The sequence below is a fragment of the Aspergillus affinis genome (genome assembly GCF_023601865.1).
Source record: "Aspergillus affinis strain CMG 70 chromosome Unknown NODE_37_length_269496_cov_86_605002, whole genome shotgun sequence".
Lineage (NCBI taxonomy): Eukaryota > Fungi > Ascomycota > Eurotiomycetes > Eurotiales > Aspergillaceae > Aspergillus > Aspergillus affinis.
The window spans coordinates 40,031-67,916 of record NW_026515818.1 but is presented as its reverse complement, the minus strand read 5'-3'; the positions used below and the strand labels follow the sequence as shown (position 1 = coordinate 67,916).

At 54.3% G+C, this 27,886-nt stretch overlaps 13 protein-coding genes across 13 annotated transcripts; 5 read left to right on the top strand and 8 right to left on the bottom strand.

Annotated features, from left to right (window-relative positions):
- Window positions 1-196: 196 nt before the first annotated feature.
- On the bottom strand, window positions 197-2,086 carry KD926_006743 (NUDIX hydrolase; the record flags this gene model as incomplete). The annotated part of the gene is made up of 5 exons (XM_053099748.1): window positions 197-1,037; window positions 1,100-1,634; window positions 1,711-1,855; window positions 1,908-1,973; window positions 2,030-2,086. 5 exons carry the CDS (start codon window positions 2,084-2,086, stop codon window positions 197-199), a joined length of 1,644 nt encoding a protein of 547 aa, XP_052956486.1.
- A 154-nt stretch (window positions 2,087-2,240) lies between these two features.
- Window positions 2,241-4,661, top strand: KD926_006742 (SPX domain protein; the record flags this gene model as incomplete). The annotated part of the gene is made up of 1 exon (XM_053099747.1): window positions 2,241-4,661. One exon carries the CDS (start codon window positions 2,241-2,243, stop codon window positions 4,659-4,661), a length of 2,421 nt encoding a protein of 806 aa, XP_052956485.1.
- Window positions 4,662-5,090: 429 nt separating this feature from the next.
- KD926_006741 (uncharacterized protein) lies at window positions 5,091-6,508 on the bottom strand (the record flags this gene model as incomplete). The annotated part of the gene is made up of 4 exons (XM_053099746.1): window positions 5,091-5,265; window positions 5,359-5,535; window positions 5,675-6,229; window positions 6,306-6,508. 4 exons carry the CDS (start codon window positions 6,506-6,508, stop codon window positions 5,091-5,093), a joined length of 1,110 nt encoding a protein of 369 aa, XP_052956484.1.
- A 524-nt stretch (window positions 6,509-7,032) lies between these two features.
- Window positions 7,033-7,778, top strand: KD926_006740 (DsbA family oxidoreductase; the record flags this gene model as incomplete). The annotated part of the gene is made up of 2 exons (XM_053099745.1): window positions 7,033-7,077; window positions 7,128-7,778. The coding sequence occupies 2 exons, from the start codon at window positions 7,033-7,035 to the stop codon at window positions 7,776-7,778; spliced, it is 696 nt and encodes a 231-aa protein (XP_052956483.1).
- An 802-nt stretch (window positions 7,779-8,580) lies between these two features.
- On the bottom strand, window positions 8,581-10,922 carry KD926_006739 (6-phosphofructo-2-kinase PFK26; the record flags this gene model as incomplete). The annotated part of the gene is made up of 2 exons (XM_053099744.1): window positions 8,581-10,426; window positions 10,681-10,922. 2 exons carry the CDS (start codon window positions 10,920-10,922, stop codon window positions 8,581-8,583), a joined length of 2,088 nt encoding a protein of 695 aa, XP_052956482.1.
- Window positions 10,923-12,255: 1,333 nt separating this feature from the next.
- On the bottom strand, window positions 12,256-13,097 carry KD926_006738 (uncharacterized protein; the record flags this gene model as incomplete). Its single annotated transcript, XM_053099743.1, has 2 exons — window positions 12,256-12,657; window positions 12,807-13,097. The coding sequence occupies 2 exons, from the start codon at window positions 13,095-13,097 to the stop codon at window positions 12,256-12,258; spliced, it is 693 nt and encodes a 230-aa protein (XP_052956481.1).
- A 257-nt stretch (window positions 13,098-13,354) lies between these two features.
- On the top strand, window positions 13,355-15,099 carry KD926_006737 (FMN-dependent alpha-hydroxy acid dehydrogenase; the record flags this gene model as incomplete). Its single annotated transcript, XM_053099742.1, has 5 exons — window positions 13,355-13,382; window positions 13,463-13,521; window positions 13,586-14,816; window positions 14,887-14,960; window positions 15,013-15,099. The coding sequence occupies 5 exons, from the start codon at window positions 13,355-13,357 to the stop codon at window positions 15,097-15,099; spliced, it is 1,479 nt and encodes a 492-aa protein (XP_052956480.1).
- A 261-nt stretch (window positions 15,100-15,360) lies between these two features.
- On the bottom strand, window positions 15,361-16,807 carry KD926_006736 (uncharacterized protein; the record flags this gene model as incomplete). The annotated part of the gene is made up of 3 exons (XM_053099740.1): window positions 15,361-15,772; window positions 15,902-16,422; window positions 16,613-16,807. 3 exons carry the CDS (start codon window positions 16,805-16,807, stop codon window positions 15,361-15,363), a joined length of 1,128 nt encoding a protein of 375 aa, XP_052956479.1.
- Window positions 16,808-17,048: 241 nt separating this feature from the next.
- On the bottom strand, window positions 17,049-19,122 carry KD926_006735 (LysM peptidoglycan-binding domain-containing protein; the record flags this gene model as incomplete). Its single annotated transcript, XM_053099739.1, has 2 exons — window positions 17,049-18,104; window positions 18,157-19,122. 2 exons carry the CDS (start codon window positions 19,120-19,122, stop codon window positions 17,049-17,051), a joined length of 2,022 nt encoding a protein of 673 aa, XP_052956478.1.
- Window positions 19,123-19,502: 380 nt separating this feature from the next.
- On the top strand, window positions 19,503-21,345 carry KD926_006734 (glycoside hydrolase; the record flags this gene model as incomplete). Its single annotated transcript, XM_053099738.1, has 6 exons — window positions 19,503-19,687; window positions 19,743-19,912; window positions 19,975-20,094; window positions 20,151-20,596; window positions 20,654-20,741; window positions 20,804-21,345. The coding sequence occupies 6 exons, from the start codon at window positions 19,503-19,505 to the stop codon at window positions 21,343-21,345; spliced, it is 1,551 nt and encodes a 516-aa protein (XP_052956477.1).
- Window positions 21,346-21,974: 629 nt separating this feature from the next.
- On the top strand, window positions 21,975-24,160 carry KD926_006733 (SGNH hydrolase; the record flags this gene model as incomplete). Its single annotated transcript, XM_053099737.1, has 2 exons — window positions 21,975-22,478; window positions 22,529-24,160. The coding sequence occupies 2 exons, from the start codon at window positions 21,975-21,977 to the stop codon at window positions 24,158-24,160; spliced, it is 2,136 nt and encodes a 711-aa protein (XP_052956476.1).
- A 244-nt stretch (window positions 24,161-24,404) lies between these two features.
- On the bottom strand, window positions 24,405-26,150 carry KD926_006732 (cytochrome P450; the record flags this gene model as incomplete). The annotated part of the gene is made up of 5 exons (XM_053099736.1): window positions 24,405-24,567; window positions 24,621-24,787; window positions 24,841-25,155; window positions 25,208-26,002; window positions 26,097-26,150. 5 exons carry the CDS (start codon window positions 26,148-26,150, stop codon window positions 24,405-24,407), a joined length of 1,494 nt encoding a protein of 497 aa, XP_052956475.1.
- Window positions 26,151-26,843: 693 nt separating this feature from the next.
- Window positions 26,844-27,625, bottom strand: KD926_006731 (ankyrin repeat domain-containing protein; the record flags this gene model as incomplete). Its single annotated transcript, XM_053099735.1, has 2 exons — window positions 26,844-26,966; window positions 27,035-27,625. 2 exons carry the CDS (start codon window positions 27,623-27,625, stop codon window positions 26,844-26,846), a joined length of 714 nt encoding a protein of 237 aa, XP_052956474.1.
- Window positions 27,626-27,886: the final 261 nt, after the last annotated feature.

Sequence of the window (27,886 nt, the reverse complement as noted above, 5' to 3'; positions counted from 1 at the left end):
AGAGTCGAGGCGACAAACAACAATCGCGATAGGCCGGATTATGTAATCCGTTGATCACCACGCCCGTTCCTGAACAATACAAATCAACATTGTCTATGCTCTAATTCGTGGTTATACTTGAGGGTAAATCTTGTTATTGTTACAGATTATTTACCATATATCTACCAATATGCCACATCTTACCCTTTCTAGAGTCTTATTGCCGCCGTCGAATGAACCGCCAAATATATACCGCCGCCAGAGATCCGACGACTGCCCGCCAGGCCAGGAAGATAGAGACGGCAACCCGCAACCGAGAATAGTAGCCTTTGAGCATGATTCCCACGGCGTATTTACTTCCATCCGGAACCTTGTCGGATGGTCCGTAGTATCGGCCAACGCCGAGTCCCCCGATGCCCACTTCGTTGTTGTCATCGGTCGTCTGCGTTACTGGCAGCGCCGCCGTTTGACCGTCCACCGCTGTATTGCTAGGTCGCGCGCCCGACTGGATCTGGAGCTGGTTGCGTTTTCGCAGGCGGTAAGTCAGTACTGTTACGATCAACCACAGATCCGGCGTGGTGAACGTCGGATATTTCCACAATTTCACCGCAGTATGAGGCGGAAGCATATCCAAAAAATCGGCCAAAATCCCGAGGGTCAGGCCCCAGAGGAGCAACGGCCGTTCCTGCTGAGCAGGGTCGGGTTGACGGCCAGAGAACCACGTCGTCCATCGCCGCAAAGGCGAGACGGGAGGCGCCAGATAATCGTCGGGGATCACTCCCGGTGTCGTGTTAGACTGCAAGCTTTCCGTTGGCCGTAGGCGTACGGCCGAAAATTGCATCATGCCCAGTGTGCAGCGATAGACGAATCGCGGTATAATCCCACCCATGTTCGAGAGCCGCTGAGACATATCCACGTTTTCCACCGTCCGCAACGATGGCGACAGAAGGGCCCGCAAGGGGACCCAATGGGTAGAGGCCACCTCTGTTGGCTGCAAACGTAGAGGGGGGGAGTCGCTACGAGTCATCAGAAAGATAAAAGGGCAGAGAACCATCAACCTAGAGTCACTCGGGTCAGTATATTGAGGCGCTCTCCAGCAGGGAAGATGAAAGAGACGAACGGTACCGAGCCCCAGCTGGTGGTGACCACCCGTTCTGGCAGATTCCCCACGTGTATACAGTCCTCCGTTGTCAGGTCCAGCCCTACTTCCTCCGAGGCCTCTCGAACAGCAGCCGCCTTGTCGTCGACGTCTTCCGGGTCCCGTTTGCCTCCTGGGAGGGCAACATGGCCAGTCCAGCGGTCCCCGGCGCGAGACGCCCGTTTGATGAAGAGAACCTCCGGGTCTCCATTCCGAACCCAGTCTTGAGAGAAGAAAGATGTCAATCGTTCGGGGACCGGAACGGTGTGGCCTGGAAGAGGCACCGAAGCGCCCTCGGAGGTGGGCCAATGATTATATGTGGGTCGGATTCGAAGGACGAGAGCTACCGAAGCACGTTTCTTACATGACGGCGGGTTGGGAACATGGGGATATTGATTTTGGTGCAGGTATATCAACACGTCATAGAGAGAGGCGGACAACGAAGCCGACTCCACGGGCAGTTGGGGATTCACGGATGCCATTTGAGGTCGGGGCGCCGATGAGGGTACGGAATATACTGTCAGGAGAGGAGACGAGTTAGAAACGAATCAATTGCGGGGAATATAATTGAAGCAATTCGGCCCAGAACTCACCTGGATCGAGAAGCGCAAAGCGGACGACCGAGGATGGACGGGGCTGGACTGTCTTATCGATACCGCCGACGATACCGGTAATTCTGCCGAACGACGCCAACCCCAGACGGGAGGTCACGGGACCATGGGATCGGAGTGGGGCCTTCTATGTCATGTGTCCCCTGTCATTGGTCCGAGTCGGTGGGCGAGCAACTTACCCGGCGGGGAAGGCAGCTCAGCACGTGCGGCGATGGGACGACGGCATTCACTCGCTGGATTTGTGACTAGACCCCATGAAGCAGCTGGGAGTATACTAAATCACTAACCTCCTGTGCCTAACGCTTAGTTGCTCTTCACATCCTTGTCCCGTCGGCCTCGCCCTCGTGCGAAGTCCCATTATATCCTCGTCGTTTCGTTTTCTTCGCTGCTGGTTCCGTTTTCCCACTTCGCTTTTCCCCCTTCCTTCATTTCTCTCCCCTCACCTTCCTTCAACCGCCTCGTTTCTCTAGGTTTGTGTGCTGTCATAACTTCAGGATTCATCGCCCGTGGCCATGCGTTTTGGCAAAACACTGAAAACATCCACCTACGCCCCGTGGAGTGGAAAATACATTGACTACCACCGACTGAAAGTCCTCTTGAAGGAACATGATGTCACTGGAGACGGAAGTGACTCGGACAGCAGCCAATGGACCGAACAAGATGAGGAGGCCTTCGTGCAGGAACTGATCAACGTCCAGCTGGACAAGGTCAATGCTTTTCAGGTGGCGACCTCTCAGCAATTGAGGGAGCGAACCTCCGAGTGCGAATCGAAGTTGCGGCCGTTGGCACCGGACACCGACCAGGAGACACCGGCCGTCACCGACGAGACCACGCGGCGCTCGGTGGCGTCCGAAGTCCTTCAAGAACTCGATGGCATCACGAGAGAAGTAAGCGAGCTAGAAAAATACAGTCGCATTAACTTCACTGGATTCCTCAAGGCGGCCAAAAAACATGATCGCAAGCGGGGGGCTCGATACCGTGTTCGACCTCTACTGCAAGTGCGTCTGTCACAGCTGCCGTTCAACTCGGAGGACTACTCCCCCCTGGTTCGTCGGCTGTCGGTGATGTACTCGTTTGTTCGCGAAATCCTTAGCCAAAGCGATGCCGAGGCCAAAGACCCCGAGGCGCCGCGTTTTGGCCAGGAGTCATACTCATCATTCAAGTTCTGGGTGCATCCCGATAACGTCTTGGAGGTGAAAACTTACATTTTGCGACGACTGCCCGTCCTCATTTATAATCCGGGAACGTCTAAGGAGCCCGAGACCCTCCCCGACGACCCTACGATCACATCCCTCTACTTTGACGACCCGCAGTTCGATCTCTACACGCAGAAGGTTGCCCGGGCGCCCGAAGCTGGTTCTTTGAGGCTCCGATGGACCGGAAATCTGAAGGACAAGCCTGCCATCTTTTTGGAAAAGAAGGTCGTCATGGACGATGATCGCAGTCGGGAAGTCCGGGTGCAGTTGAAACAAAAGCATGTGAAGGAATTCCTGGAGGGGGAGTATCGGTTCGATAAAAAGGTTCACCGTATGGAGGGCAACGCCAACGGTGAAACAGGGGAAGCAGAGTCGTTCAAGAAGGATGTCAGTGAACTACAGTCGTTCGTCAAGGAGTACAATCTGCAGCCGATGCTCCGGGCCAACTACACGCGAACGGCTTTCCAGATTCCGGGCGACGACCGAATTCGCATCTCCCTCGATACGAATCTGGCCCTGATTCGGGAAGACAGCCTCGACACCGAACGTCCCTGTCGGGATAGCAATGAATGGCATCGCACGGATATCGATGAGGCCGGGATGGAATATCCCTTCGGCACCATTCGAACCGGAGAGATCGTCCGCTTTCCCTACGGCCTGCTGGAGATCAAACTGAGAGGGCCCACTGCACACAAAGCGGAGTGGGTGAACGATCTCATGGTGTCTCATCTCGTGAAGGAAGCCCCTCGTTTCTCTAAATTTGTCCATGGCGTTGCCCAGCTCTTTGAAGACCATGTGAACAGCTTTCCCTTCTGGCTTGGGGAGATGGAGAACGACATCCGAAAGGATCCCGAAACTGCGTGGCACGAGGAACAAGAGCGACTAGCCAAACGCGCCGAGGAAGAGATGGCAGTCGGCAGCTTCCTAGGGACCAAGGCGAGTCCAACGGTTAAGCCCATGGTCGGATCTCCCGTGACTCGCATCTCGGAGCTAGAGTCTTCATCGCGACCGCGACAGACGTCTCAAATAGCGGCGCCAGTCCCGGAAGAGCGCGAGCAGCCGCAACCCCAGGAGCCCGCAGTCGAGCAGCCGGAATCGAAGCCCATGAACCTGTCCCGCCTGGCCTCGCTGTTCCCCGGGTTTCCCCTCTCCCGTTCCCATCGTCCACAGGACACGTCGGCGCCCCTGCCTCCCGGCATCCGGGAGCCAGGAACGTGGATCAAAGACTCGGGTCCCGTGCGCGTGGAGAGCAAGGTGTGGCTCGCTAACCAGCGCACGTTCATCAAGTGGCTCCATATTAGTATCCTGCTCTCCTCGCTGTCTCTGGGATTGTACAACGCGGCGGGAAAACACAACGATATCGCCCGCGCCCTGTCCATCGTCTACACTGGCTTTGCCATCTTCTCCGCTGCCTGGGGCTGGTATATGTATGAGAAGCGGGCCCGACTGATCCGGCAACGAAGCGGACGCGATCTCGACAATACGTTCGGCCCGATCGTGGTGTGTATTGGATTGGCAGTGGCTCTGGTGCTGAACTTTGCCTTCAAGGTATGTGTAACCCCAATTCCCGAGCACGATGCGTCGGCATTTCGCTTATCCCACGGTGCTAACGGCCAACCACCGCAGTATTCCTCTACTCTTGAGAAGATCAGGAGTCAGCAGTCTCCCCTTGATATGGCTCCGGTCCAGACTCCCGGTAACATGCTCCTGGTCAATCAAGGAGGTCAGACGCTGTGAGAGAGCTTGAGCAACAAAACCGCCCTTGCATGGATGACGAATATGTACAACTTGTATCAACGAACGCCCTCTAAAGAAGAATGATCGGCGTGTGTATTCTTATGTACGACAACCGTGTTTGCTTTGGAAATTTTCCGTCCCTTTTCTTCCGGGGGTTTTTTTTTTCTTTCCCTGAAATTGACGCATGCGTCCGTCACCGACCAGAATGAAGTGATTAACCCCGCGTCCGGGAATTTCACCTAGGATCCGAGTCTGGATACCCTTGCAGAATGACTACATGGGAAGAAGGGCTTACTGCAGGATTCAAGCTTTCTGTCAAAAATTTCTTTATCTTTTCATGTATATATATATATACACACACTGAGAAGAGGGTAGGTAGTGGAGAAGGGGGAGTCATGACGCGTATACAAAAATTCATTAAAGTCGTTTCTATGTATATTTTGCTCCTTCTACATGAGCCAGTAACGGGGCACGTTCCGGATCGAGGCCCGGGTCGGGTGATAGAGGGAGAGCACTCGCAGACGAGCCGAGCACTTGCCCGGAGGGTTTCCTGTGCGACGGAGGGCGATACAGGACACTGGGCACGCAAGTGTCGAAATTCGTTCTGCATTAATCAGTTCGTGTTTCAGATGTATGTATAATAGATAGAACGAACGCGAGCAAGTCAAGAAACAGAGCAGTAACGGGGCCAACATACCGGTCCAAAAAGCCACAGAACAGCCATAGATAGACGGTGCCCAGGAACGCAATGATCCATTCCAGGATACCGGCCGTGCGGTAGGTGGAGATGGGATTCTCCTCGGAGACGGTGAGGGATATGAACGCGGCGGCGAGGAAGACTTCGACGAGGATCAGGGCCGTCGAGAGCGAGGCGCTGTTCGTGTTGGTGCCAGTCATCAGTCAGCAAGTGGTGAAACGTCACTCGCACGCATAATTGAACATTCAAAAAAAAAAACAAACAAGAATAGTGGGTGAAGAAGAGGCCGGCGGAAAACGGGGGGGGGGAGACGTACAAGACTCTCACGCGTTGGCTTCTTTTCCCCCAATCATGTTGCCAAATACCTAGATGGTAGACATAGGAGACGAAGCCGAGGACCTCGTTGGAATAGACGATGGCGGTGCAGGCTGATTGCACGGCGAGCCCGGAGAAGCAGATGCGGAGAAAGAGATGATGCAAGCGCTTGTAACGGAAGGTGTCCATGACGCCCAGCAAGATGAGGGCGGTACTGGCGACGCTAGCGGCAAAGATAGCCAGCAGCGAGACGACCTTGAGGGTCTTGGTGGTTTCGTGGTCCTCGTCATCGTCGCCATCGTGTTCATTCAAGTGGGGATGGGCGTGGGAGTTGGGGTTTGCATCGTCATCGTTGTTGCCTGGCGCAAGCGGGGGTTCTTCATGGCCGGTAGTAGCAGTGGAAGAGTGTACCGCGGGACATCGGACCAAGGCGAAGCCGGGTTCATAGCGGACGACGTGCACCGTCGCGACGGTAAAGGCAAATCCTACGGCGGTGATGGAGGCGCCTACGAGGAATAACGGTTTGAGTTCAAACGAGGCGATGTCGGATATGAAGCTGTATTTCCGGAGATGGTCAGCACGACTCGGTCTTGGATGAATCGTATCGCGCAACGATTGGGGGAAAGACGAACGCAACATGGGGGTTACTCTGCCCGGGATATTGAGGCATCCCCCGGGCAATCCAGGTGAGGAGCAGCGAAGCCAGAGTCAGGAACCAGACCGAGCCTGCTAGAGCTGGAAAGAGGGGCAGGCGAGTAGGCGGGATGTTAAGGATGATGCCATGGAGGGAACACCAGAGGGAATCATGACAGCGATCAAGAAAGCGAGAGGTCATGGAGGAGGTGTGGACTGGACTGGACTGGCTCCTGGGGCTCTAGCGAAGAGGGAGAGGTAGAAGCGACAGCGCGAGAGAAGAAAAGACAGTCATGAAGATTGAAAGGTGCCTTTAAAGAGAAAAGAAGAACCCCGTGATGGAAGTCAGCTGATCGCGGTGCCTTTTGTTTTTTTTTTCCTTCTTTTCCTTTTTTTTTTCCTTCCCCGGATTTGCAGATCTCAACATGATGTCATCGCGCCTGCTCACCCCCCCGTGCGACTGGAGCTTCCTCTCGTCGCACTCCCCAGCCAGTCCTGACCTCATGCAGTCATTACGGCTCAGTAACGAATGGCTGATGGGTCCAAATCTCTCTACCCTTTCATTAATCCGTCAACTCGCCATTATGAAGCCAAAGAACCCCATCGATGCCCGCTGACAAATCAACCATATGTCTCCATGTGAAAATATAAATCTACGACTACCCGCAGCAGTCCGATCTGTATACATCCCTCGCCATTCAATTCTAACCAACAGATCTATCCATCATGACCAACATCAGCATCCAAATCATCTCCGACACCATCTGTCCAGTACGTCCTTCCCCCCTCTTTCAAACCCACCCAACTAATTGGAAATCCAGTGGTGCTACGTCGGATTCCGCCGCCTCTCGCGCGCCATCGCAACCCATAAAACCACCCACCCGGCCGATACCTTCACGCTGACCTGGCACGCCTTCTATCTGAACCCTAACAGCACCACCTGCCCGGGCGTCGACAAGACGGAATTCTACAAGAGCAAATTCGGCGCCGACCGCACTGCCGCCATCTTCCAGCGCTTGTCGGCCGTTGGCGACGCCGAGGGAATCACGTTCCGCTACGGTGGGCGCACCGGGAACACGCGAGACTCGCACCGGCTGCTGTGGTATGCCGGGCAGCTGGAGAAGAAAGAGAGGGAAGGAGCGGCTCCGGTGCAGTCGGACGTAGTGGGCGGATTGCAGACGCGGGTCGTGGAGCGCCTGTTCCGGGCATATTTCGAGGAGGAGAAGAACATTACGGATCGGCAGGTGCTGCTGGAGGCGGCACAGACGGCGGGCCTGGATCGCGCCGAGGTGGAAAGGTTTCTGGGATCGGAAGAGGGTGGTCAAGAGGTCGATGTGGAGGCGTATCGGGCGCAGAGACGGCTGGTGACGGGTGTGCCCTATTTCACTGTGCAAGGGGAGTATGCCATCGAGGGCGCCAACGAGCCCGAAGCCTTCCTTGAGGCCTTTGATCGCGTCAAGGCGAATGCCTAACCGTATATTTTCTTCTACAAAGGAAAAGACTGAGAAACCTTTGGGTCTATGTATGCGATTACCGAACTGGAGGATGCACGTTCCGTTCATACATGCAGAAAAATGAACTATATGTGCTCAACGGGACATACCTACAGTGGGTACGCAGGTAAATCAGAGCCATGCTCGTTGCCTTCTAATCAACCTTCCCCGGCAGTCTCCTTGGAAATTAAATCGCGAAAATAGGTAAGGCCTTGCATGAGCAGATGCGTGTAGGGACAGACCCCGGCCGAGCGAAATCTTCACCCAAACGCCTCGGATGCTATGCAGCTATAATAGAAAAAAGAAGAGTGGCGTGGAAATGGAAGGTAAAAGACACGAAGGAGAATCTAAAGGAAGACTTGCCACCCGTCCAGCGCCTGAGCATAAAACAGGACACTGGTAATAGAGGGAGAGGCCGTAAAGGAGAAAACCGAGCGTCTTGCTGAATGCATACAGTCCTGGGCAAGAAGAAAACAGTACAAAGAAGATAAAATGCATAATAGATCAACGCCGTATAAGCAACCATAACACCCCAAGGACATAGAATGACAAATGTCTAACACAACCCCCCTCACGAGGGCTGTGATAATAATGTCGTAGCCAGAATCATTCGTTAACAGAGTCATAAAAAGATAACAAATCCGGAGTTCCAGAGTTGCGAAGGAAGAGCGCAGGTCGGAAGAGAGAATGGGGGAAAAGCCAATTCAAGAAGATAAAATCAGGAGACATGCGACCCGAGAGAAGCCTCATTCCCAGATGGTTGCAGGGGATGGTCAACGCTTCAATGCGCCGTCGCTTGACACAACGCGAAATCGGGGATGTGGTCAAACCAATCGGTATCCGGGTTATATCGGTAGGCCTTAAAGTCAACGCCGTACGGCTTAGGCTCCAACATGTACAGCATGCCCAACGGCACGTCCAGCCCGGCCACTTCGTCGCGCTTCAGGCCCATGAAGTACGCCAGCAGAACGCGAGCCACCGACCGATGAGTCACCAGGCAGACGTGGTCGGTCATTCGCTCTACTTCGATGATCACCATACGGAGTCGGTTGATCACGTCGAGATAGCCTTCTCCGCCTGGCCCGGGGTATCGATAATACAGCTTCTCCTTGCGGCGCGCGGCGTACTCCTCGGGGAACTTCTCTCGGATCTCGTCATACGTCATGCCTTCCATCATGCCGGCGTACAGTTCGTCCAACATCTTCATCTGCTTGACGTCGTAGTCGTCTTCGTTGAAATAGTCGACGGTCTGCACCGATCGCTGCATCATGGAGGACCACACACAGTAGTTACGAGGCCGATCCCTGGGGATGTACGACGGGTTCGGGGGCGTGCTGTCCCCGGCCCGCGGAGGGAATTGTCCCATGATCTCCTTCTGTCTCTGCACGGTCTCCCATTGCTTGCGCTGGTGATCGATGAACTTGGCGAGCGCCTTGCCGTACCGGTGGCCGTTCTCACTCAGTTCCGAGTCGCCTCCGATGCGCCCGGCCTGGTTATCCTTGCTTTCGCCGTGTCTCGTGATCCAGATCTGACGAGGGGAAAGGTTGAAATTGAGGAGGTAGTAAACCACCTGCGAGGAGAGGAAGCCGTGAGTCTGGTGGGACACCACCTTGCGGCCGACATCAATCATCTGGATGTAGGCCATCCCGTGCTTTTCCTCGTAATCGCCTAGCGGGACGTATGACCGTTCGTATAGGGCAACACGCTTTTTGAAGTCTTCTAGCGCCTTGACGGGGTTCTGCTCTTTGTAGTCGGGGCCCGACAGCTTCAGGCGCATATTGGCTTCGAGCAACTCTTGGTCAACACAGCTACTTTCCAGGAACAGAATGCCAAGCTCGGGCCCAGCACGTTTGCGAATATGGTCAACGATGGCTTTGCGGCGCTCCATGGTGCTGTTCGTGGCGTCGAGAATCCCGACGCTGCCGCCGTCGTCTAGGATATAGTTCAACAGCTCGTCTAGGGTGTCCAGGGCCACTTGCTCTCTCAGCTTCACGGCATGTTGGTTTTGGGGGTCGAAGAAGCTGGCGGATTGGTCCAGAGGTTCCGGCGACGCCTCCTTCATTGCCAGCTGGTCTTGCGGTTCGGCGAGTTCGGCGGGAATGACGGAGCTTCCGTTGGAGAGACTAGGTGCCCCCTCCTCTTTGCCGTTGATGAGGATCTTCGACGGAACGGCAGGGGGAGGTAAAGGATTTTCAAGCTCCTCCGGGGGCGAAGTGACCACCGCAACGGACGGCGCCCGTTCTTGATAGGACGGCGAGTTCATCGCTCCGACACTGACGCTGAGACGTCGCACCGAATCGACAAGATCCTTGTGGATGGAGCTGGTGCGGTGATCCCTGTGTCGTCCGAGCGGAGAGGGCGATTTACCGGCGGCCACACGCCGGCGCTCACCCACGTTGAAGATCTCGGTATCGTGCTGAAGCCAATTCAGGTACCGAGCCAGCTTCTTGGTTACGTAGCTCTTGCCCCGCGCGGGGAGGCCAACCATGACGATGACCAGTTTGGCGCCGACATCTCGCTGGGCAATGCGACCGTCGGGAGAAACCTTGGATTTGGTGAGACCCGGGATATCAAGGGTGGTTGCGCGAACGCGGCTGGGGGTTGAGGACGGAGTGTTTTCGGCGTGACTAAAGGAGTGGGGAGGGGAGCACATTAGTGGTCGAGCCAAGACTTATTAGATAAAAACAAAATCCAGCAAGTAAAGAATGAAACAAGGATAAAAAAGAAATATGACCCAAGAAAAAGTAAGCTCGCGGGGATCGTCATCCATCGTTCGTTTGATATTTGTCCGGGGTGATAATAGCCCGAGACAATACACAATACAACCCCAATTGCCGATCCAACCATCCAACGAACGACGAGAAAGAGAGGCGGCACCTACAACTGTGGAGACGAAGGAGCGGTAGAAATCGGAGTGTCACTTAGGGCACAGCCGACACCGTCCTTGGAGGCGTGCGATCCCCTGTGGGCATCGGCATGCAGTTCGTTGCCTAGCGCTCGCCCGACCAGAGTCTTCGCGGGAGGCATTAGAGTCGCGTCCTTCCCGGGACCGGGTCGGACACTCCCGTTGGAAGACGAGGCTCCATTTCGATGTTGGGAGTCGGGATTGGAAGCGGAGGTCATGATTGCTGAACGTGCGATGTCGGTATGCTGGGCCATCCCCGCCGGCGGCGCAGGGATTGCAGCCGAGTTCTATTGAAGGTGGGGGGAGGGGAGAGAAAAGATTGAAGATAGAAGATAAAGAATAGAAGGAGGTAGAGATGCGATGCGTCGGTCGTCTCAAGAGGCGAAGAGAAGGACAGCGACGAAGTGCGAGATGGAAGAGGGGCACAAAAAGGCGAGGGCAAAAAAAAGAAAAATGGGGGGAGGAAAAAGCGGATGAGTCAACAACGTCACTTCCCACCTCTTCCTTTTCTCTTCCTCTTCTACTACGCTCGATCTCTGTCGCTCTCGCGTCGTTTCTCTTGCAGAATGAAGATGGTTCTCTCGCTCTCTCTGCCAATGACTTGTTCACGGGGGGTGAGTGATTGGAAATGCCCGATCGATAAGAAAAAGATATCGCCAATCCGATTGAATCCAGGCCAATCAAGGACGAAGTGCGCTCATATAAGCCGGTCTGGAGGCCGATGAAGTCACGGTGGATCTTTTGACGTCGCGCCGAATGATGTAAAGCGCATCCACGCCGATGGTTCCGGGGGTTATAAGTAACCAACGAGAGACCTGCCCTCCTTTTCCCAACAGACAAAGACCGTCAGCCTTGGCTTTGTTCGATGCAGGGAAGTACCAACGATCCAGAATGCTTGGCGGCAGGTTGAGAGACCCTAATACGGAGTAGTTCTACCGGCCTTGGAACTTGGGTTTGCAGTTGACTTCATTTCATCCTCCCCTTGCAGCCCGTCCGGGGAGACCCTACGTGTTTCTGACATCCCTCTCCTCCCAGGTCTTTCCTTGCGGCTGCCTGGAGTCTGGTATCTAGGCATGTATGTATATATGTGCCTTGGATAGATCGAGGATCTAGTAGGAGCCTCTTGGCACTGGGGAACCCAACGAGCTGTGGTGTAACCAAGCATCCTCTGTCCCACCCTTTTTTTTATCTTCTTCTGCTGGGGCGCCGAGATGTATGGGGTAAAAAAGGAAAAGAGGATAAAAAAAAAAAAGCAAAACCACTACGCCCCAATCTCGTCACCGCGTCGTCAGGATGCTGACTACGCTTGGCAAGGTCGCACGCTTCCGTCTGGTGGGGTCAGAGTGAGGGCCTCATGATGATTTCCGCTCCTCCTTCGTCGCCTTGCTCGTCCCGCCTCAAATCTACTATACTCCCACGAAGGGATCGGGGCCATCCGAGGGTCGCATAGTGCGGGAGTCTTGGCGGTCGGTGGTTACGCAGGGGGGGAGGGGGGAGGGAATTAGATATAGGCTTATCGTACGATGTACATCCCCTCGACTCCGATCTTGCCTAACGATCTAAACGCACGGTGAGAGCGATGAGCGTGGCGTAGGCAGCGATACTCAGAGCGGTCAGGACGACGACGGCATTGCCGCTGGTGCGGAATTTGTGACGATGCACGCCGTCCTCTCCCACCTCGGAGAAGAACTGACGGTTGCCCTGCTGGCGGCGGAAGAGGCCGATGATGAGAACGCCGGTGCCGTAGATGGCAAATAGAGCACCAGTACTGTAGAACTCGTGGGTGAAGATCTTGAGGACGACGAGGGCGAAGGAGAACTGGGACAAGGCCGTGCGGACGTAGGCGCCCTCGAAGGTGCGCTGGGCGGCTCGCACTTCGACAATCTCGTCGGAGGTCAGGTTGACGGTGCGGGCGCGGTGCATGCGCAGACGATAGCGATCGGCCGCACGACGCTGGACATGACGCGACGGGGTTAGACTAGACGACGAAGGCGACGGAGCCAACAGAGATCTCACGGACGCACCTCGAACATGGCGACGTGTCACAGAAAGGATGGGCGGATTAGAAGGGAAGAGTGCAGCACTTTGCAGCGAGGTGACACGGAGGCGGGCCACGAGCGATACGGACAGACGAAAAGGCGAGGAGGAGGAGAGAGCGCGAAGAAATACTTGGGCGAGTTGAGTTGGTCGGTCGCAGCTGACCCGGGGAGAGAGAGCGCGCGGGTGACGAGTCCGACTGACGAGTCTGTGAGTGACCTACACCGCATATTGAGTATTGCCACCGCCCCACGCGATAGAGCCACGACCAATTGTCCACCAATCACCACCGGCGCTTCTCTAATCCCGTCCAGTCGGCTTTTGACATTTCCCGATTTGAACCACGCCGACCCCATTCTTGTCGTGATTTCTTGGAGATGCGGAGGGAGGCCCGGTCGATGCATTTTCGCTTCTTTCTTCTCTTCTCCTTCTTCTTCTACTTCATCTCCTTCTCTTCCTCTCTCTTCCTCTCTTACACACCTTCTCTCTCCCTCTCCCCCTCTCTCTATCTCTCCCCCCCCCGTCCCTCCCCTTCAATCTGCCGCCATACCCCGCCGTCTTTCTCCGCATTCCCCCCAATAACGAACCCCCACGCTCCCACTTTTGCACCAAAATGGCCAAAGTCTTCGACGCGGCCGAGAGTATGTCTCGCCCGAAACTGCTCCTCGGAGCATTGATTTCCGCTTGCATTGATGGCTAACAAGAATTCGGGCGTATCTAGTTGCCAAACACAATACTCCGCAGAGTTGCTGGGTGATCCTGTATAACAAAGTATACGATGTACGCGGTTCACCCCCACGCCCGCAATGGCCCTCTTGATTGACTCGAAATCCCCGGTTACCAGGTCACCGACTTCCTCTCGGAGCACCCTGGCGGTTCAAAAATCATTCTGAAGCTGGCCGGCAAGGATGCCACCGAGGAATACGACCCAATTCACCCTCCCGGCATTCTCGAGGAAAACCTCAAGCCTGAGGCCTTCCTGGGGACCGTCGATCCGAACACTCTCCCCAAACCGGAGCAGGAGTCGGCCGCGGAGGAGGTCAAGGAGGGACCCCCTCCCATGGAGTCACTCCTCAACATGGACGACATTGAACAAGTGGCTACCAAGACCGTGAGCAAGAAGGCCTGGGCCTACTACTACTCGGCCTCGGACGACAAGATCACCAAGCATTTCAACAACGAGGTCTACCGCTCCATCCTATTGCGGCCGCGCGTGTTCGTCGACTGCACCGTCTGCGAGCTCGACACCTCGGTGCTGGGTCACAAGCTGGGCATGCCCATTTACGTCTCGCCGGCCGCCATGGCCCGTCTGGGTCACCCGGCGGGCGAGGCCGGCATCGCCGAGGCCTGTCGCAGCTTCGGCGCCATGCAGATCATCTCCAACAACGCCTCCATGACCCCCGAGCAGATCGTCAAGGACGCGGCGCCCAACCAGACGTTCGGCTGGCAGCTGTACGCACAGATTGACCGTTCGAAGAGCGAGGCCATGCTGGCCCGCATCAACAAGTTGAAGGCGATCAAATTCATCGTGCTGACTTTGGACGCGCCAGTCCCGGGCAAGCGAGAGGACGATGAGCGCGGCAACCAGGTGGGCGCGGCGGCGCCGGCCCCCAGCGCCGTGAAGATCTCCAGCGACGCTCCCGATATCAGCGAGGCGCCCGGCGGCGTCGGCCGCACGCTGTTCGCCGGAACCGACCCGTCCCTGACCTGGAAGGAGACGCTGCCCTGGTTGGCCAAGCACACGGACCTGCCCATCGTCCTCAAGGGTCTGCAGACGCACGAGGACGCCTACATCGCCTCGCTGCACACGCCACAGGTCAAGGGCATCATTCTCTCGAACCACGGCGGCCGCGCGCTCGACACGGCGCCGCCTGCCGTGCACACGCTGCTGGAGATCCGCAAGTACTGTCCGGAGGTGTTCGACAAGCTGGAGGTCTGGGTGGACGGCGGCATCCGGCGAGGCACCGACGTCGTGAAGGCGCTGTGTCTGGGCGCGAGGGGCGTGGGAATCGGACGTCCCTCGCTGTGGGGATTATCTGCCGGTGGTGTGGAGGGTGTGAAGCGAACCTTGCAGAGTATGCTCTCTCTCTCTCTCTCTCTCTCTCCCTGTCCAATAGGTTTTCGGTTTACTAACCTTGTCTTCAGTTCTGGCCGACGAGACTAAGACCTGCATGCGACTGCTGGGAGTCGAGCGAGTGCAGGACTTAGGGCCTCAACATGTAAGTGCACTGAACCATAATTTCATTAAAAAGGACACTAACGTTGGCGTAGATCAACACTCGACTTGTAGAGCAACAGATCTACGACGGACCGTCGGGACTCGATTCCCTGCGGAGCCAATTCCGAGCGAAGCTATAGAAGACATAGGGGAAGAAAAGAATCGTCGTTTGTATTTCTATATACCAAGATGTTTGATTGCATTTCTAGTTTAGACGTCATGTCAAGGGTTCATTTGTCTTAAGAATAAGAATCAATATAAGAATAAGATGGATTGTTCATTACATCCCTCTCATTCTGCTCCCCCCCCCCTGCAAGGATCATGTATCATGGATGTGTTCTCCACGTATGTAGATATATCACATCACAACCAACTCGACAGAAAGAAAAGCTCATCCCCTCCTACCCCTGAAACAAACACTTCCAGAACCCACCCTCAAACCAATCCCTCTCCCTCCGCCACCCCTTGACAATCAAATCGCGCCCCAACGCCACCACCCCGCGCACCTGCTCCTCGGAGCCCCAGTCCGTGATCATCGTGCCAAAGCAGATGAAATGCACCCCGACGTGGATCGCCGCCCGGTAGGCCATCGCCTCCGTGAGATGAGGGTACGAGCGCGCGAGCCCCTCGATGATCCACGGCCCCGCGTCCACGTCCCGGAAGTGCTTGACGAAGTAGAGCTCGGCCATCATCTGGCCGAGGTCGAGCGCGCGGGCACCGCACTGGGCAAGTTCCCAGTCAATTACGAATAGAGGCATGTTGGTGTTTGGGTTCTGTTGCTGCTGGTCGAGTATGTCTTTAGGGATGAGTACGCTATACCAGGACGGTAAGTCTCTATGTTAGCTTGGTTCGGGGTATCGTCTACCCAGTCGGACTAACAAAAGGAGGAGGGAAAGAGAGAGAGAGAGAGAGAGAGAGAGAGAGAGAGAGAGAGAAACATACTTCCCGGACCAAAAGTCCCCATGAATGACCCCAAACGCGGCTCCCTCAACATCCTTTCTCCCCAATTCATTCCGTGCCTGATCTCGAACCTCCTCGAACACGCCTCGACTGTCGCTCAGCAGACCCGGATACTTATCCACCAACCCAACCACATTCTCGTAGTTAATACTGAACTTGAGATCGCGCATCAGCTCATTCTCTTCCATTGACCGGACGAGCTCCGTCTGCGCCGACTCCGCCGTCCACGCGTGGAACGAACCGAGCCACTGACCCAGCGCGGCGCCGAGAGAGGTCGCCCAGGGGCGGTCGATGCGGGAGGAGATCTCCGGATTAGTGAGGAGGGTCTTGAGGTCGACAGACTTGGGCAGGTCCTCCATGACCTGGGTGTAGGAAGGGCGGTCGAAGGCCAAGAGACGGGGCGTTTTGACAATGATGGTGGAGCTGGTCGTTGGAGGGGCCGTGGTAGGGGCTGTTGTAGGTGGGAAATCACCGAGAGATTTGAGGATGTACTCTTCGATGAGCTGGGTGCCCGGCATTTCTCTCATGATAGAGAGAGTAGTAATTAGTAGAGGTACATATATATAAATCATTTGGCGATAGTGTAGATCAAAATCCATCAAATTAACCGATGGGGCTGTAGATAGTAGAGCATACTGTCTAGCGGCCCTCGACAGGATACAGGATACAAATTACATAGAAGGGTGAACATACACATCTTTCCGCCGGCAGTTTGAAATCGCGATTTGACGCGATGTAATCCTTGGTATGCTTGACTATAACCGAGTCGCGATCTAGGGTGCCGCGGAAGACAAAGTTGGCGGTGCCGCCGCTGAGTCGCTCGAGATGCGAGCAGTCATACGAAAGCCGACGAAGAATGTCGGGGATGTTCTGAAGATTGTCTTCCATGGTGATTTTGTCGACGTTGCAGAGTGAGGCAGAGTGAGGGAGAGAGGGAGGAAGAAGAGGAGGAGGGCACTTAAACTATGAAAATCACGCTAAACTGGAAACGGTGCCCGCTGGCTTCTATTCATTGGGTTCACTCCATGCTATGTCGGAGAGACGGCAGAAATGTCTACATACAGGATGCATAACAGATAACGAGTAGAGGAATCCTCGCGCCATGATCAAACATCATGCGGAGACCTCCTCAATGGCCCAGGACAGTATCGCAGATGATAGTGGTGGTCGTCGTCACGGTGACAGTCAGGACTCCATCTTGCGAGGAGTGGGTAGTCATGGAAGGCTGCCCGCAACCAGGGGTACCATGACCCTTGTCATGGGGACAAACGGTGGTCACCGAGGGCATCGGACCAGATACAGACACGGGAGCAGTCCCAGGGTGGGCGCCAATGATAGTATCGGTCAAGGAAGGCGACGAGGGAGACGGCGGCATACTCGCGCTCGCGCAAGGAGTGCTCACAATCATGGTCGGATGAACCACGGGAACAGAGACGCTGGGGCCAGCGATAGTTGGTGCAGAATGCCAGTGCGTACTCGGGTCGATGTGGGTGCTAGTCCTATCGTGATCTGTGTCCGTCCAGGAAGACGCTGAGGGCGGCGAGATGCCGGTGCTATGGCATGGGGTAGTCATGATCAGGGTCGGGCTAACCGCGGGGACGATCGCCGTCGACTTAGAAGAAGACTGAGGCGTGCTCACGCGGATGCCAGTGCTGGTCCAATGCTTATTCGAAGTGCTCGACGTGTCGCTGCAAGAAGTCATGGTCGACACTGGAGGCCAGGAGGTTGACGGAGGATTCCCGTATCTCGTAGTAAAACCCGACAACCGAGTCCAAGTCGTGCCCGACGGACAGACGGGTGGAATAGAGGGTGGGAGTCGCGATGAGGATGTCATCGGGACGTGACTGGTGCTATTCCAACCGGTGGGATAGGGGGGAGGAGGCCACGAACTCGATGTTATAGTCTCGTTGTTGGCCACCCCCACGCAGACCTCTGAATCACGGCGCAGACCTTTACAGCTGGGCCAGGAAATGGCAGGGTTCCATTTATGGAAGTCTTCAAACCCGATATCATTCCGATAGACGATTTTGTCGCAGGTGTCGAACCGGAGGACCACCCACCAGCGATTACAGTTGGGTGCCACTCCCGGTTGGCGAAGAAGGCCCGTGGGCTCCGGTAGCTCCGGTCGAGGCGCCGTCCGGCTGGCAGGGGTCCCGGGCACAGCCACGCAGTACCAGAAGTAATTCTATAGAATGTAAGAAGCAGAAAAGACGAAGAGATAAAGATGGGGCTCTTACTTGGATTCCCTTGCAGTCTTTTCCCAGGGTAGGATTCCAGGCAAGGAAATCCTGCATGGAAAATGTGCCGAAGAGATTGACCACATTCTGGCAAGTCTCATAATAGTCAATCTGGTACCAGGCCCGACAATCTTTGGTAGTGTTGACTTGGACGTTGGAAGTTGGCATGGCCGTGAGCGTGTAAGGGCCGGGGAGGGTGAAATTTGGGGGTAATGTGGTCGGCCAGGTAAAGGGACGGAGGGTGCTTGGAGTCCACGGCGACGGCTCCGGGGGGTCCACAGGGCCCGTGATGGGGGTAGGGAAGGAGATCGGTTGCGACACGCCGACGCAGACCTGCCAGCCGGCGAAGAGATTGTCGCAGTCAACGGCGGCCTCGGGATTCCACGCAATGAACTCATCCAGGGTGATCAAACTGTACCGGATCGCTATCTTTCTACAGGTCTCCCCATACTGCACCTTGTGCCACCTGTAGCACCCCTTTGGCTGACCCGCCTGCGTCTTCCAGGCGGTCTCGGTTGGGGGCGGAGGCAGCGGAGGTGGCGAAGTGATAGGGTGATTGAATGTGTAGCTGGTCGGACCGGAAGCCGAAGGATGAGGTGACCAGGGGGAGGAGGAAGAAGGATGTGAGGTCTTGTCCGAGGAAGTCGTGATAGGGCTAGGGCTAGGGCTGTGGCTATGGCTGCCGCTGGAGACAGGCCCAACCCCGACGCAGTACGCGTTGTCGACCCAGAAGTTCTTCAAGCAGTCAGACGAGACATCGGGGTTCCAGGCAAAAAAGTCCTTGGCGCTGATCCCGAACGACTTCTGAACCGAGTCGCAGCCGTCGCCTTTCTTGATCTTGTACCATCGGTTGCAGTTGGACGCCGTGCCAGGCAGAGTCGGGCCAGTCGGGGAGGAATCCGCCGGAGCCTGTCCCAGAGACACTGTAGCCAGCAGTAGCAAGATCAGACAATGAAGGAGATACATTGTTGAGAGGAGAGAAGTGAGATAGAGAATGGGTGGAGGAATGAGAAAGTTGAGAAGCAGAGAGATCCCGGAGGTCAAAGATCGAGGGCTTTAAAATGGACTCAAGCAGAGATGAACAGGGAACTTCCGCTCCTTTGGTTTCAGAGAGAGTAGCACAGGCCTTCATATTTGGAATATCCCGGTGTCACTGCGGGCTGACCTGGCCGGATATCTTCAGTAAATTGATCATGAACGGGGTTTTCCGTGGAAGAAGTGCAAATAGGTCGTTACTTAAGAGCATCCCAGGGCTAGGATGCTCTTCAGCCTGCATTCTGCCTCCATCCCCATCCCTTCTCTTGAATCTATCTGGATTTGTTACAATTATAGTTCATCCGTTCACCATGGCGAAGGCTTCCGGGTCCCTTTTTCTGTTTCCTTTACTTCTGTGCTATCTGGTTGTCTGCGTCTACGCCACTATCATCCCCGAATCCAATCCCCTTACCTTTAACCTCCAGGTGGCAGCTGACAAGGACGATCCGTCCTGTACGAAGGACAGTCCCTGCAAGATTGGCTGCTGCGGACCACTGTAAGTGTCCTCATATAGGCTCTAGTCGGTGCCCGTTTCTAACACCTACCCATAGAGACAAAAAGACCGGCAAGGGTGTTTGCGGCTTTGGACCCGATTTTTGTGGCAAAGGTTGTACCTCACAGTGTGATCGCAAGAGCGAATGCGACTCCGGCTGGGGTCTCCAATGGTCGAATGCTTCTACGTGTCCCCTGAATGTGTGCTGTAGCAAGTTTGGCTTCTGTGGTTCGTCTGCCCTTCTCCCCCCTGTACATGTTATCCTTGACCTTCTGACCTTCATCTCACAGGGACAACCGAGGACTTCTGTCAAGGCAAGAAGGTGATATCCCCGGAATGTAAAGGCGAATCGGCCAAAGCCAAACTCATTGGATACTGGGAAGGCTGGAACCAAGAGAAGAAGTGTGACCGTAAGTGGATTCATTCCTACTCTCGAAGGAGTAACTTCAAGCCAACCGACAAACAGACATGCCTGCAGAGGACATCCCTCTAGGGTACTACACGCACCTTAACTTTGCATTTGCCTATATCGATCCCTTGACCTACCGCGTTGCCCCTATGGACCCGGCCACTGCCTCGCGCTACCGTCAAGTGACGGCTCTCAAGGCCCGTCAGCCTGGCCTCGAGGTGTGGATTGCCATTGGGGGCTGGGCCTTCAATGATCCGGGCAATACGGCGACAACGTTCTCGAATCTCGCTGCCTCCGAGGCAAACCAGAATATTTTCGCTGAATCGTTGATCAACTTCATGGTGGCCAATGGCTTCGATGGGGTCGACCTGGACTGGGAATATCCCGTGGATGACCAACGCGGAGGAAAGCGCGAGGATTACGTGAACTACGTAACCTTCTTGAAGCGACTGCGAGAGCGCTTGAATGCATCTGGAAGACGTTTTGGACTTTCGATTACTCTGGTCGGTCTTTTCTTTCTGTTGTTTCTTCATCGGGCCAAAGACTAACATCCCGTCCAGCCTGCATCCTACTGGTACCTTCGCGGATTCGATATCGCTAATCTGGAACCCCATGTGGACTGGTTTAACATCATGACTTATGACATCCGTGAGTACTTATTCCTGGATTGAACTGTCAAAAGTGCTAATCCCCCTTCGCCCTGTTGACAGACGGTATTTGGGATAGAGAATCAAGGGGAGGAGTCGGTTCCTATGCCTTTGCCCACACGAACATGACCGAGATCAACCTGGGCCTTGAACTCCTGTGGCGCAATAACATCAATCCGGGACGGGTCGTCCTAGGTCTAGGTTTCTACGGCCGTAGCTTCACGATGAAGGACCCCAAATGCCTCACGACGGGATGTGCCTTCCGCGATGGTGGCCGCAAAGGCAAGTGCACCGATACTGAGGGAATCTTGTCCGGCAAAGAGATCAATCAACTTATCAAGGAGGGCGCCAAAGTCTCTCTTGACAAGGAGGCGGCCGTGAAGATGGTAACCTGGGACAATGACCAGTGGGTCAGCTGGGACGACAAGGAAACGCTGAAGATGAAATACGACTTTGCCAACAAGCGTTGTCTAGGAGGAACTATGGTGTGGGCGGTGGACTTAGACGATGGCACGTTGATTGAGGCGCTTGGACAAGCCATGGGCAAGAAAAGGACCAAGCATTTCAAACCGGCAAACCAGTATTTCATCAAGGAGATTCTCTAAGACGAAAAGCTTGTGCGACTATCATCAATGAATAGACAAGTCTCTGAATACTTTGTTTATACAGACTAGTAGATTTAGTCATCTGCTTTGAATTTCAAGTCACATTAATCTGGAGTAATCTAATCTATCTTCTTCGCTCTCTCTCTCTCAACCTTTCTTCGTCTTGTTTTAGAACCGTCGTTTGTCGATAAGTACATAGCGGAATAGCTTCATTCTTCCAAACTCACTGAACCCTCATTCTGTAACTTGAATGTATAAGCAGACTACCTCCAGTAGATATTCTTTTTCTCCTTACCCACCCAAACAACAAGAAGGGTCACATCATCATACAATGAACAACAAGAGAACAGTTTGAGAGGGAGAAATGTGCCCCGCCCATGCCTGGCAGTAAAGGAGGAGCTGACCGGAGATCTCCGCAGGTACCAGGCCATCCAGTGCAGGAATTAACAGATCTTGCCACGTTCTGGCTTCGTGAGCGGAATATCCATGTAAGACGTTAGCATATAATGAGCACCAATTCCCCTCCTTCTTCTCCCCCAATTCACAACTTCTTCCTCCCTTTCATCCATCCTCTTTGGGTCTCAGACCGTAAATCCTTCTGGCTTTAATCCTTCTTCCTTTCGCCTATCATGGCTCCCCTGGCATGGAGCGTTCTACTTCTTGTGCTACTTGGCCATACCATCTCCGCTGTTTCTTTATACCCTCGCTCTGATGTGTCCGACGCAGACATTGGTCTATCGTCTAATGTCCCTCCTGTCGGTGCTCCACTCGACCTGGATGATACCCTGACCTCTGACGCCCCGGTTCTTGAACCTCGAGAAGACAAAAGGGACGATCACGATCCTAAATCGTTCGAATGGATCAGACGGTGGGCCGCACTTGGGGACAGTTTCACCGCAGGGATTGGGGCAGGCAATCTGTTCAATGGTACCGAGGACGACATAAAATGCTCTCGGTACGACCGATCGTATCCTGCCAGATTGAAGCTGGCTTTCCCCGAGGATGCGGACTTCCAATACCTTGCATGTTCCGGAGATCGCACGGAGCAGATCCATGCACAGACCATGAGACTGAAAGAAGGTCAAGATCTGGACCTGGTCATTCTGACCGGCGGGGGAAACGACCTTTGTTTGGTAAGAGATTCCTCGTAAGAAGTCCATACTCCCTCGTTAACCAGAAACAGTCCGATATTATCAAGCGCTGCGTGTTGATGCCTTTCCAAAGCGACAAGAAATGCGACGAGGCCCTCGAGAGAGCAGACAATAACCTAGAACATCTGCTAACTGATAATATCCGAAGCGTGCTCGCTAAGCTCGATGGCTATGTGCGTAGAAACGGTCTCGTCCTCTATGTTCTGTACGCCGAATTCTTCAATACCGACCTTGAGAAGTGCGGCTTGAACCAAGACTGGACCCTGGGCAGGCTTGGAGAGGCACTGCCCTTGACGAAGAAGAAGCGTCAGAAGTTCAACAGCCTGGTGACTCGGACCAACGACGTGATCCGGAAGGCCATCGACGCTGTCGTTGAGGAAGACGGGTTAAGATACCGAATTCGAACCGTCGACTGGAACGAGTTCCCCAAGAGTGGCGTCCGGGGCCAGTTCTGTCAGCCGGGGACCAAGGGTATGTACCCGGATCCCGGCCAGCCGGACCTGCAATTTTTCAAAACGAATACTGCCCAGATCCAAGACATTCCCCCGTATACTGGAGAGGGCAAACGAGATGTGGCGGTCGAGCAGGCCGAGGACAGGCTCTGGTACAGCTCGCGCATCTACAAGTCGATCAACCCGGTGGCTCTAGCAGAGCGCCACCTCGACCCGCGCGCGCCCCTTCCTCCCCATTGCCCCGGGGACCGAGAAAAGGCGGACGAAAATCAACTGGAAGAATGGTTGAAAGATGCGATCGAGAGCTGGGGCTTCGGTCTACCAGATGGCATTGGCAAGCTCTTCCATCCGAACGAGCTGGGCCACGCGACAATCGCATCATTCGCAATGCAAGAGCTCATCAACGCGCGGTCCGAGGAGCTCGGGACCTACAATCCGCGGTGTGAGAATTTCAACAAGTTCGAATGCAACAAAAAGGGCGACGAGTGGTCGAATTACTACGCGAATGTCGACTCAGCCGTCCAGGCCAGGAACACCTTCTGCAAAGGTGAACTCCCGTTGACGTGGAAGGAGGTCGCTCCCGGTCGGTATAAGCACAGGAGAACGTACTTCCGCGATACCCCCGACGAGGTGCACTTCGAGGTCATCTCGAGATACACGTCCTTTAATAGGGACGAATGTCACGATTCCTTCGACCGCATTATTCACAGCTGCGACGGCCTCGACCCCGAGAACCCTTTGAACTTCAAGTATGGAGGGCGCTGGAACCGCGGGGAAAATGTCTACCAGCTGACAATGGGCGGCGGCCACATCAAGCGCATCAAGGAAGTCCCGAAGAAGCGGACAGGCCATTGCGCGTTTACGGATGTAGGTGAAGGCTACCGGTTCTTCCTGCAAGGCTCGGGCTTTCGCGCGTATGACTTTGGTCAGTACAGCGTCTGGCCTGCTGCCCAGGACTGTGGCCAGCGACCAAAATACGTGCACAGCTTTGATTTCCATTACTTCCCCACCCCCGAGGATGGCATGGAGTGGCAAGCCGCGTTCTCGGTCAGAGTCAAAGAAAGCAGCATAGGGAGCGGCGTGCAAGTCGTGGCCAGATGCTCTGGGATATTCACGACCTTGGGAGCAGACGACATCCCGTGTTACGGATTACACACTGACAAAGACAAGGCAGATTGGAATAAACCGGGTTGGAAGCATGATGAGCTCTAGACGCTTGGTAGCCGTGTGTATGAGGTTTTCGTGATTAGCGATTAGTGAATATCCATGTTCTGTCCATGCTAGAATTAGCAATAGACTCAAAATTGTAACCCTCACAAAGTATGAGCCCCAAGGCAGTCCGTACATTATTCATAACTATGTATCTTCATCTGTAAATAACTTTAACATGGGCCATAAAAACAATTCAATTCAGGCAATGCAGTCTATCTGATTCTATACACTCTCATAGATAACATCATGATCGCTTCGCCGGCGTTAGAAAGACGTGCAGCGGCGGTTTGTCCCAAAGGAAGAAGATATTCTGTTGTTCCATCCACCCGACACTGTCGCTGGCGAGCTCCAGATCAAAATTAAAGATCAGACGCGCCAGGATCATGCGCATCTCTGCATATGCCAAACTAAATCAATCCTCGTCAGTATGGAAAGAAGGGATTGCAAGGGGTGCACTCACTTCCGTCCAAGGCAGTTCCGAGGGCCGAAATTAAACGGTTGCAAAATGTCAAAGTTGTCATTTGCAAATCGCTCATCCCCGAGGAACCGTTCCGGGTGAAAGCCAAATGGGTCGGTGAAGTATTTCTCGTTGTGATACGTCGCCCAGTGATGAATGGCGACAATCGTCTGTAACTGAACTTAGTGTCAATGCTACTGTAGAATGAGTAAGGGGGGCTTACATCTGGTGCAACGTATTGCCCCATAATGTGTCGACCGTTCTTGGGTACGACTCGCGGCAGTCCGATGGGGATCGGCGGGTAGGAGCGCAGGGCTTCGTTGAGGCAGGCCAACATGTAAGATAGGCCGTTCACGGAGTCCATCGTAATGTCCTTTTCAGACTGGAAAGAGGAACGAACTTCTTTAGTCAAACGCGCCAGTACTTCCGGGTTCTGCAAGAGTAAGTAAGTGATCCCGGAGAGAAGAGTCGCCGTGGTTTCGGAGCCTCCGATAAGAAGTATAGTGCCGTTGGCCTCGAGACGATCCATATTAAGATCCTAAATCGGTATCAGCAGAGTCATCAGCAACTCGTTGATCAGATGTACCGACCAGCTCATCCTGTTTCCTCAGGAGCCCTTCGATCAAGTCGTCGCGCTCATTCCCTGCCTGCATACGCTCGCGTAATTTGGCAACGGACACATCCCGATGGTCCTGAAACGCTCTGACGACCGATTTCGGCACCATCGCCAGGAATAGTTTCTTCAACAGAGGATAGAAACTCAAACTCAACATCAACGTTCCTGTCTTGGCCGATTTAAGAAGCAGCGGAATGAACGGATGGTATACGGAGTTCTCCAAGGACCCGAATGGTTTCCCGAAGGCTAGGTCCCCAATAATGTCGAAGGTAGTGAAATTGTACCACGACGCCATATCTATGGACTTGGTACCGTCGCCACACTTCTCGTGCAGGCGCCGAATGAGCAAGTCGACATACTGAGTGATGAGGGGCTCTTGTGCCCGCATCGACCGTTCAGAGAAGCCATGGGATAATTGACGTCGCAGGATGCCGTGCTCCTCACGCTCGGCATTGGCAATGCTGGTGGGCGTGCCGTCTGCATACTTATAGAAGCTCATCCACTTTCCGCACTCGTCGCCGCCATTGGACTGATGGCCATGAATGTCTTTCCAGGCGTCTACGTGCGCGAATGCCAGTTCACCCGGTGCAATTCGGACCACGTCTCCGTACTTTTCATGCAGAGCTAACATGTCAAAGGGAAGCCGGCCGCGTAGCAACCGATAGCAATATGGAATAGGAGACATGGCATGAGAGACGGGGCCGGGGAAGGCCCGCAACGGATGGAAGAAGACATTGTAAACTGCCTTTCCGGCGACATGGAGAAGGACCTGGATGCGAGTTAACAAATTGAAGAGATAGTCGGGATCGGATTCAATCAAACAAGATCACCGACTGGACCAAGAAAGCGAGTAAATAACATACTATGGTAACCAAGGCCTTCACCAAGGTACCCGTCTGATCTACTAAAACCGCCATGACGGAAGGCTTTTCAGGCGTAACAGGTACTATGAGAAATGTGGTCGCCTAGCACGGGCTCAGAGCGACTCGAGTCAAGACGATCCTGACTTCTCGATGACGAGCCGCATAAGGAGGATTAATAATAACAAGATCTCTCAGGGGTCTTTGTCGGAAAAGGGAATTCCGAAGCCAAGTTTTATTAACCCGCCCTCGCGATGATGGATGAGAAGGAGGGGTGGGAAGAGCGACAAGAAGCAGCGAGCAAATTGGTTTATTATTGCGTTGTGCAGAGGATAGACTAAAATGAACGACCGACAAGGATTCTAATATGGCAGATGTTGTTGGCCCGATCCACTCGGAAGGAGAAGTAAGTTTCAGTTTCACCATGATTCCGATCCTGGCGGGAAAATGAAGCTCAGACCGGTGGGCCTTTTTCAGAGAAGGACAGGAGGAGACTGGATCACTGGAAACTGGAGGATGCGCTAGTCCGGGAGGGGCAGTTTGCTGGCCTGGGGCCGATCTCTACAGTTGCCTCTTCGGGAATGGTCGCCGCTGACCTCAGCAGCGCTGCCGGCCGAGAAGTCGCCCGATTCATCAGGCGTCCTTTCTCCTTTTTGGGATATGATTGGATTACACATCGGAATTATGCATCATTATTATTCAGTTCAGTAACACAGTTGAACTTCCCAGTCGTTTCATCCTTCCCGTCCATCACCAATATCCATCCTTGCCTCTCTCCTCCTCCACGACATTGACCCTCGATGGCTCAGGCATCTCAATGAATTGGTTAAACAACCTGTCGAGGCTGTTGTTGGTAGGCACCTGGCCAGTGGCCTAATCCACAAGTCAATCAGTGCACCTTTCCCCCTATGTAGTTAACTCTCGAGCCGGTGGTAACTCACCCTGCCGGCCCTCGACGCTCGACGACGTTGCTCGTCACAGATCTCATGGATAAACTCGGCGGTTTCAAGGTTGTTCGTGGTGCGTGCAATGCGGACGAAGATTTGCTCGAAGTTCACCACGTTCAGGCCGGGGCCGTATCTAAGGAGTGCGTCCACTACGAAGGGGTTGCTAATAGCGCAGGCCATCAGGAATACACCGCGGAACAAAAGCTCATCCTGCAACTGCTGCTTGACTCCCATCTCCATCAACGCGCGTACCACGGTAGACTGACCGCGACGGATGGCATACAGCAGTTCCAGCACGCCCTCTTTTTCGACGTCAACGTCCGCCATCAGGCATTTGACGATGTTCGTGCGATTCAGCTGCTCTGCCACTTCCAGTGCACTCGCTCCGCTCTCGCTCAGAGCATCTCGCTTAGCACCCATGCTCATCAGCTGAGTGACTCTGTCGGCATCATTTCGCAGGCAGGCGACGTGTAACTCAATCGTTAGGTTCTGAAGGGGGCCAGTAGGAGGTACCATGCCGCTCTGGAAATGGAAAAAGCGGTTCATGTGACGTCTCGTGATCTGGGCCTGGGTTTGATTGCTCATAGTGGCGGCCAATTCTAGGAACAATTCGAACCGATTAGCCTGCACAGGGATCCAGGGCCGATTTGGAGAAATATTTTATTTGTTGTGGCGGATACCCATATTTGACCAGCTTGCTGGTCTCATATACTTACATGTTGAGAGATATTGACTGGAGGTGATTCGGTTCCAAGAGCCCGGGAATATCCAACTGACCATAGATCGCGATGGTGGCCAGAATGATTAAACGATTGGCTATAGACTGAAGAACTTGACTGTCTGTCC